Source organism: Sinocyclocheilus rhinocerous, unplaced genomic scaffold, assembly GCF_001515625.1.
Source record: "Sinocyclocheilus rhinocerous isolate Xijiao unplaced genomic scaffold, SAMN03320098_v1.1 scaffold1213, whole genome shotgun sequence".
Taxonomy (NCBI): domain Eukaryota; kingdom Metazoa; phylum Chordata; class Actinopteri; order Cypriniformes; family Cyprinidae; genus Sinocyclocheilus; species Sinocyclocheilus rhinocerous.
Genome location: NW_015625600.1, coordinates 123655 through 132402, shown reverse-complemented (window position 1 = coordinate 132402; position 8748 = coordinate 123655). Strand labels below are relative to the sequence as shown.

The 8748-nt window shown below is 36.5% G+C and overlaps 2 protein-coding genes across 8 annotated transcripts in view; one reads left to right on the top strand and one right to left on the bottom strand.

Moving 5' to 3' along the window:
* LOC107758260 (acyl-CoA-binding domain-containing protein 5A-like) overlaps positions 1 to 2802 on the top strand; it is a 16316-nt gene extending 13514 nt beyond the window's left edge. For 6 of the 7 annotated variants that reach the window (XM_016576000.1, XM_016575992.1, XM_016575988.1 and 3 more), the window contains one exon: positions 2646 to 2802. In XM_016576000.1, coding sequence (XP_016431486.1) covers positions 2646 to 2703 — 58 coding nt within the window. In that variant the 3' untranslated portion in view covers positions 2704 to 2802. The remainder of the gene's footprint in view (positions 1 to 2645) is intronic. The other variant, XM_016576008.1, reaches the window with a different exon arrangement.
* A 3233-nt stretch (positions 2803 to 6035) lies between these two features.
* LOC107758386 (serine/threonine-protein kinase greatwall-like) overlaps positions 6036 to 8748 on the bottom strand; it is an 11366-nt gene continuing 8653 nt past the window's right edge. Inside the window, exons 9-10 of the mRNA XM_016576108.1 lie at positions 6156 to 6269; positions 6036 to 6049 (exon numbers count right to left, since the gene is read on the bottom strand). Coding sequence (XP_016431594.1) covers positions 6036 to 6049; positions 6156 to 6269 — 128 coding nt within the window. The remainder of the gene's footprint in view (positions 6050 to 6155; positions 6270 to 8748) is intronic.

Here is an 8748-nt window from a genome sequence, read left to right as displayed (position 1 = left end):
TTTTTTTTTTTAGAATTCTCTTCTGCTCACCAAGGCTGCATTTATTTGATCCAAAGTACAGCAAAAACAGTAAAATGTTGAAATATTTTTACTATTTAAAATTGCTTTCTATTTGAATAGATTTTAAAATGTAATGTATTCCTGTGATCATACATAGCTAAATTTTCAGCAGCATTCCTCCAGTCTTCAGTGTCACATGATCCTTCAGAAATCATTCTAATATGCTGATTTGCTGATTATCAGTATTTAAAACAGTTGAGACGTATTTTTTTTAGGATTCTTTGATGAATAGAAGGATCCAAAGATCAGCATTTATCTGAAGTAAAAAGCTTTTGTAACATTATACACTATTCCATTCAGTATAATTTTTTATTATTTTTTTGGGAAAGAAATTATATAAATTAATACTTTTATTTAGCAAGGATGCTTAAAATTGATCAAAAGTGATGATAAAGGCATTTATAATGTTACAAAAGATTTATATTTCAGATAAATAGTGTTTATATCGATATCGGAATTGTATCGTATCGACCGAAATTAAGAAATATATTGTGATGTAAATTCTGGCCATATCGTCCAGCCCTAGTATATATGTATAGAAAGAAATGTTTTGATTCAACATACAATTTATTACACAAACTTTTAAGGCTACAATGTGGCCATTTTTAAAAATGAAATAGTAACACTAAATATGAAACTAAAACCATCAGTAGCTGGTGGCATGTCATTCAGCAATTCATTCAAATGGAACACTGAATCATTGGCTTTATTTGATTCTTATTTATTTATTTGATTATTTGGTTCATTCATAAATGTGGATTCATTCAGTAATGAAACATCGCTGTGTTGCTCGGTGACAACAGTTCTGCTGTGGCTTTGTTTGGAACTACTTTTGTTGGCAAAAATGAAAGACAGTATCAACTCTTGCATAAAAACAGTATCTTATTTGCAGTCGTGCAGATATTTGGGAAAAATCTGCACTCCTGCTAGTGTGATATTGCTAAACTGCATCATATGATATAATTATGAGATAAATACTCATACAGGGCATCTTACTGACACTGTGCAAATTTCCTGTATGAATACTTGAATGACACATTTTGGCACATAATTTAATGGAATAGTTCACCCAAAAAAAAAAATGGCTAAACTGCATCATATGATATAATTATGAGATAAATACTCATACAGGGCATCTTACTGACACTGTGCAAATTTCCTGTATGAATACTTGAATGACACATTTTGGCACATAATTTAATGGAATAGGTTCACCAAAAAAAAAAAATGTGTATAATCAGTATAATCACTCTCTGGCCATCCATAATGTAGATGAGTTTGTTCCTTCATAAGAACAGATTTGGAGAAATGTAGCATTACATCACTTGCTCACCAATCTTCTGCAGTGAATGGGTGCCGTCAGAATGAGAGTCCAAACAGCTGATAAAAACAGCATAATAATCCAGAAGTAATCCACACCACTCCATTCTATCAATTAGTGTATTTTGAAGTGAAAAGCTGTGTGTTTGTAAAAAAAAAACTAATCCATCATTAACTTTGAATCGTCATTTCTAGCCAAAATACAAGTCCATAATCCATATTTGAAGACTGAAGTCCATCCCCTGTTGTCCTCTCACATCAAAATCCACCGACTTATTTTTTACTGTTTTGGATGTAGCATTACATCACTTGCTCACCAATCTTCTGCAGTGAATGGGTGCCGTCAGAATGAGAGTCCAAACAGCTGATAAAAACAGCATAATAATCCAGAAGTAATCCACACGACTCCAGTCTATCAATTAGTGTATTTTGAAGTGAAAAGCTGTTTGTTTGTAAAAAAAAAACGAATCCATCATTAAGGCATTTTAACTTTGAATCGTCATTTCTAGCCAAACTACAAGTCCATAATCCATATTTGAAGACTGAAGTCCATCCCCTGTTGTCCTCTCACATCAAAGTCCACCGACTTATTTTTTTAGAACTGTTTTGGACTTTTTTCACTTGTAAATGGTGTTTGATCTGCATATTTCGCCCCTGATTCAGACGAGATGACTTTTTCACTTGAGAAAGCAATATTATGGATAATTCACTCATATTTTAGCCAGAAGCAACAATTTGAAGTTAAAAACATCTTAATTATGGATTCATTTATTGCAAATATACATCTTTAACTTCACAAGACATTAATTGCTGGACTGGAGTCGTGTGGATTGCTTGTGGATTATTGTGATGTTTTTTATCGGCTGTTTGGACTCTCATTCTGACGGCACCCATTCACTGCATCTATGGCCCTGTCCCAAATGGCACACTTCATATGCACTTGCAGTCTTGCGGACTTATGGCTGCCGTGTGCACGTGTGATGTGAGCAAGTGATGTAATGGTAAATTTCTCCATATCTGTTCTGATGAAGAAACAAACTAACTCATCTCCATCTCGGATGGCCTAAGGGTGAGCAAATGTACATTTTTGGGTGAACTACTCCTTTAATACGGTTTGAAACATTAATTGTTGCACACTGCTTACTGTTTTGCATACTACTGCGTAGTTTGAATATAGCTTTATAGGTATTTATCACACATTACAAAATATGTGATTATATTCGGAGCAAAAAATAAATTGATGGCAAATTTGTATGTGATGGTAGGAATGTTAAAGATTGGATCATCTTGTTGCAGAAGAATCAACTGAAAGGAATCGACTGATGGTTCGACATCTCTGGAGACCCAGAGGAGAGCCGTGTTACGCATTTAGGAGGAGGAGGGTGTTTCTCAGCCTGTCCCGTGATCCCTAACTTCTGCTTTTGCACTAGACAAGATGTTAATTGATGGACTGGAGTGGTGTGGATTATTGTGATGTTTTTTATCGGCTGTTTGGACTCTCATTCTGACGGCACCCATTCACTGCATCTATGGCCCTGTCCCAAATGGCACACTTCATATGCACTTGCAGTCTTGCGGACTTATGGCTGCCGTGTGCACGTGTGATGTGAGCAAGTGATGTAATGGTAAATTTCTCCATATCTGTTCTGATGAAGAAACAAACTAACTCATCTCCATCTCGGATGGCCTAAGGGTGAGCAAATGTACATTTTTGGGTGAACTACTCCTTTAATACGGTTTGAAACATTAATTGTTGCACACTGCTTACTGTTTTGCATACTACTGCGTAGTTTGAATATAGCTTTATAGGTATTTATCACACATTACAAAATATGTGATTATATTCGGAGCAAAAAATAAATTGATGGCAAATTTGTATGTGATGGTAGGAATGTTAAAGATTGGATCATCTTGTTGCAGAAGAATCAACTGAAAGGAATCGACTGATGGTTCGATATCTCTGGAGACCCAGAGGAGAGCCGTGTTACGCATTTAGGAGGAGGAGGGTGTTTCTCAGCCTGTCCCGTGATCCCTAACTTCTGCTTTTGCACTATGCTGACAACTCTAAGAATTAGCAAATTGAAAGACAAGAGTGAATGTACAGCGATGCAGCTTATCACAAGCTTTTTTTTGTACTTATTGTTTTTTAATGTAACAATTTGCTAAGTCGGGAATACCCGGTTTCAGTAATTAAAAGTCAAATTTTCATAGTAGTTAATAGAAATCCTGTTAATAGAAATCCATTATTAAGGGCATTATAATAACTTTCATGTCGAGTATATATCATTCAATGTTTTGCGCACATAGCTGCTAATTGTCATTACTACTGTAGCAATGTGTAGGATGCACTGATGAGTACAGCACAGGTGATTTCTGCTCGAATATCTATCTGATTCTTGGCATGTTTGGCAGAAAAGAGCCCATATTTGGGGTTTGAACCGTAATGGGAATAAATCAGGAACCCCTCAAATTGTTGGAGGTCGTATGAGTATTTTTTTTAATATACATTAATATCTTAGCGTTCGCTTAAGTGATCTGTGGTGCTCTTTAAAGCCATAATATGCTTAAAATGCTTATGTAGCTGACCCTTGTTTGGCAAATCTGAGGAAAGGGTCAAAAGGCAATATCGAAAACTACAGTACGTTCTTCATCCGCTCAACATCCCATCATGATGCCTGGAAAGAACTGACCTATCCGGCTCCCTCTAATGTGTGTAGACATTGAGCAACACATCTTAAAAATGTCTGAACGTCACTGGCTTAAAGGAATAGTTCACCTAAAAATGTAAATTTGCTGAAAATCTACTCACCCTCAGGCCATCCAAGATGTAGATGAGTTTGTTTCTTCATCAGAAGAGATTTGGAGAAAATTTAGCATTGCACTTGCTCACCAATGGATCCTCTGCAGTGAATGGGTGCCGTCAGAATGAGAGTCCAAACAGCTGATAAAAACATCACAATAATCCACAAGTAATGTTAGTAATCTCGTCTGAATCAGGAGGGTGTTTCTTACAAACACGCAGCTTTACATTTCACGAGATGTTAATTGATGGACTGGAGTCATGTGGATTATTGTGCTGTTTTTATCAGCTGTTTGGACACTCATTCTGACGGCACCCATTCACTGCAGAGGATCCATTGGTGAGCAAGTGCAATGCTAAATTTTCTCCAAATCTCTTCTGATGAAGAAACAAACTCATCTACATCTTGGATGGCCTGAGGGTGAGTAGATTTTCAGCAAATTTTTATTTTGGGGTGAACTATTCCTTGAAAAAACGAATATCAACGTAAGTGTCATTTATTTGAAAGAAAAACAAGCACACTTTAAAAAAGAATATATGCAAAAAGTGTAGGTTTCAGATAATAAAACAGTGGTTAAATAAGTGAAGTTTAAGAGAAAATAATGATTTGTTTGAAGAATGATGTTTATTTTATTATTATAATTGTTTTTTTGTTTTTTTTACAGTGACATTCAAACATTAGTGTGACTCAGGTGTGCATATATTTTCGGGTCCACTGTATTTTGTCAGTGCATTTCTCAACATGGTCGCATCGTTACTAATTTTAATTCATGGCTGTGGTGAATATTTTGAATATTACTACAAAGACTGTATGCATGAGAAATTTAAAACCTTTGTCAATGTTTGCAAGGTGTAATTGAGATCGAAAAACGACCCGGGTTGATTTGCAAAGCACTTTGGATGAATGTGAAGACAGATTAAGAACTGAAATAAATACAATGTTTAATGTTTAGAGCTCTAAGACTGAAATCTAATAAATAATTAATATAGGATGTTTTTTTTTACTGAGAAATGCTAATCGGACCAATCACCGCAGATTAGCGTCAAGCAAAGGAGGGGTTTGGAAAAATGAATCGTTAAACGAATCGTTTGGGAGTCTTTGAGCAACTAGGTAAAAATAAATGCATATTATAACACAATGAAAATGTTTTTTGACCTTGCATGCATGTCAACCTGTTGTTGGGGTCTCCCAAAACAAAAATATTAGGGGTGGAACGGTTCGCGGAAAAAAATAGAACCGTACGGTTCTCCACACACGGTTCGGCACGCGCTAGGACCGCGGTTCAACTTAAATCTGACAACGCATCTGTAATATGGTTTGCTATAAATAACACGTAAAACAAACAGGGTTCGGCTAATGTATGTTTCTGTTGATGGATGCGCATTCTGGCTTCCCAATACATTACAACAACAGCGATGAAAAAAAAAAAAAACAACGTGGACAAACCGTTCACTCTTGTTCAATGCGAATGCCGTATGCTGGAATATGAGCAGTCATTTATTCCGTCATCACCCGGGTGCTGATAGCACGCGCACAGGTGAGACCTGAACAGCACACGTTGATATCCGTGTTTAAACTAAGCTCATTTAAGCTTTGCCAGTTTAAACATGTTTTGTAAAAATCGACGCGTTTCAAAAAGGCGGGGCATAGAGGAGAAACAATAATGTACAGTATGTGGAAAATAATGTGTTTTTTTAACTTTAAACCGCATAAACACATTTCATTACACCAAATACACAAAATAATGTTCTTTTTAGCAGCATCATATGACCCCTTTAATATTTTCGTGGGGCATAAATTCACACATATGGTGGAACCATTCTGAGATCATAATGAGAAAAGAAACAGTTGAGATTAGTTAAGATTATCTATTGAAATAACCACAAGAAAATTTCATTATATTCATGATCAAAAAATATAATGCATTTTTTTTTTCATTGCCTTTGACATCTGTATTATTATTGGCCCTCTTACCTCTGTTGAGAATGTTCTGGAACACCAGCTGAGGGGTCTCGTCATTGAACGGCGGGACTCCCGTGAGGAACTCGAACAGACAAACACCTAACGCCCACCAATCCACCACGAAATCTGTTGGAGAGCAAAAAAAAATAAAAATGTAGACTAAAAGTTCCATTTCTACAAACATGCACATTGGTACAAAATGTGTTAGAATGTGACCACTATTATAAAGCATTGACAGCAGTGGTCATAAGTTGATTTTGAAGGGAAAAGGAATCAGCACAACACAAAAAAAAATATATATATACAGTGGGTACGGAAAGTATTCAGACCCCCTTAAATTTTTCACTCTTTGTTATATTGCAGCCATTTGCTAAAATCATTTAAGTTAATTTTTTTTCCTCATTAATGTACACACAGCACCCCATATTGACAGAAAAACACAGAATTGTTGACATTTTTGCAGATTTATTAAAAAACAAAAACTGAAATATCACATGGTCCTAAGTATTTTCTGTCAATATGGGGTGCTGTGTGTACATTAATGAGGAAAAAAAATTAACTTAAATGATTTTAGCAAATGGCTGCAATATAACAAAGAGTGAAAAATTTAAGGGGGTCTGAATACTTTCCGTACCCACTGTATATATATGTTACATTACATAAAATGACATCTTCTCAGGAGTTATCAGACATAAATATCTTCAAATCTGACCAACTTGGAGGGGGAAAAAAGCCTTCAGCCTAAAAAAGGTGAAGTTCTCATGCCAGCAGTGACAAATGACTAAATGAAAAAAAATTATAATAATAATTTTTTAAATATCTAGGATGTGCTGGGTGGTTGCCAGGGGGTTCTGGGTGGTCAAAAAGACAATCAAAAGAGTACAGCTTTAAGTCTCTAGATTTGGCTCAGTCCCTTCTTCGATGGTAACTGTTTGCTAAAGTAATACCACACATCTTCTCAACAAGCTGCACTAAATGAGGCTTTTTTTATTCCTGTAGGACAAACCTGAACTTGTTTAAACTGCTAACCTAAAAGTATACTTCAGTTTTCACGCAAATGCTTAGTGTAACCATATAGCATAGCCTTTCAATTTGACAGCGTGCACGAAACACAGGCAGTCAACACATGCATACTAAAGTTTGATCTTTGTCCAACATTGCCCTATTTCTTTCAAAATGTGTGCCACACACTCTGTACGGATACTCTAGTGTACACACAAAACTAAACTATAATGTGGGTTTAACAAATATATCCAAGGTATATGTCAGTTTTTATTTGTACACTAGGGTATGCGAACAGTTCATTTTTGTACTAATAAGTTGGTTCAAGCGAAAGAAACAGATGAGATATAACAATAAATTATGCTACCACAATAGACGCCCGAGTTGACAGGCACCTGTGTGTGGTTTAAATGAGTATGAAGACTTCAACACTCAGCTTCTGGAGAGAAATTGCACCGACACTGGACAAAATATGGAACTCTCTAATGTGTCAAGTGCCTGTGTTTGCACATGCTGCAAAATTGAGTATATTTTGAAAGGTTAAGCGCTTAGCTGTGTGTATATGTTAAGTGTTTGTGTCAAAACTGATCCCCAAACCATCCCACAGTCTTCCAACCAAACAGGTAGTCCCACCCCAAACTCACACCATTGGTTTTATCAGAAGTTGACATCTCATTCCGCTGAAAACAAAGAGAGCAATGTTTGGAAAGCACCACAAAGTTAGTGCTCACATTTTTCAGGAAGTCAAGCCACAAAATGACTTTTACTTGACTCCATAAACTGGGACACCAGAAAATATTTTTCCCTGCATTTCATTAGAACATCCCAGAATTCCCAAGAACCACCATAGCATCCCAACAGAGTTCATACAGCATTACTGAAGCATTAAGGGTGATGAATCAGAAGCCGCCAATCACAAAAGCTGAAACCCATAAAAGAATTAGTCAGCCATGTCCTTAACTAAAGGCCCCGATATACAAAAAAAGAAAAACGAACAAGTGTGACATCATTTCTAACTAAATCGGGCCAAAACAAAGTGTGTTTGACATTGGTTTCAGGAGTTTAAAGCATCTTGCCAAAACAAACGTTCCGTAAACAGTCAGCTGACTGCTAAACACCTTCAAACTACAGTACCATTGGTCCATAGGTAGGTGTGGATCTGTGGTTGCGCCTTCTTTGAAGTGTAATTCTAATTGAAAGCAAGGCTATCACATTTTGTTTAACACTGTAAAGCTGCTTGTTTTAAAGGGGTCATATGACGTTGCTAAAAAGAACATTATTTGGTGTATTTGGTGTAATGCAATGTGTTTATGTGGTTTAAGGTTCAAAAACACATTTTCCACATACTGTACATTATTGTTTCTCCTCTATGCCCTGCTTTTCTGAAACGCGTCGATTTTTACAAAGCTCATCGGTCTGAAAAACGAGGTGTGCTCTGATTGGCCAGCTATCCAGTGCGTTGTGATTGGCCGAATACCTCAAGCGTGTGACGGAACTGTTACGCCCCTTACCATACCGTGATGCCGTGTCCCGGCACGATGAGACAAAACCAGTAAAACCAATTATAAACGAGGCATTTGTTGCATCCAGTGGGGACATAATT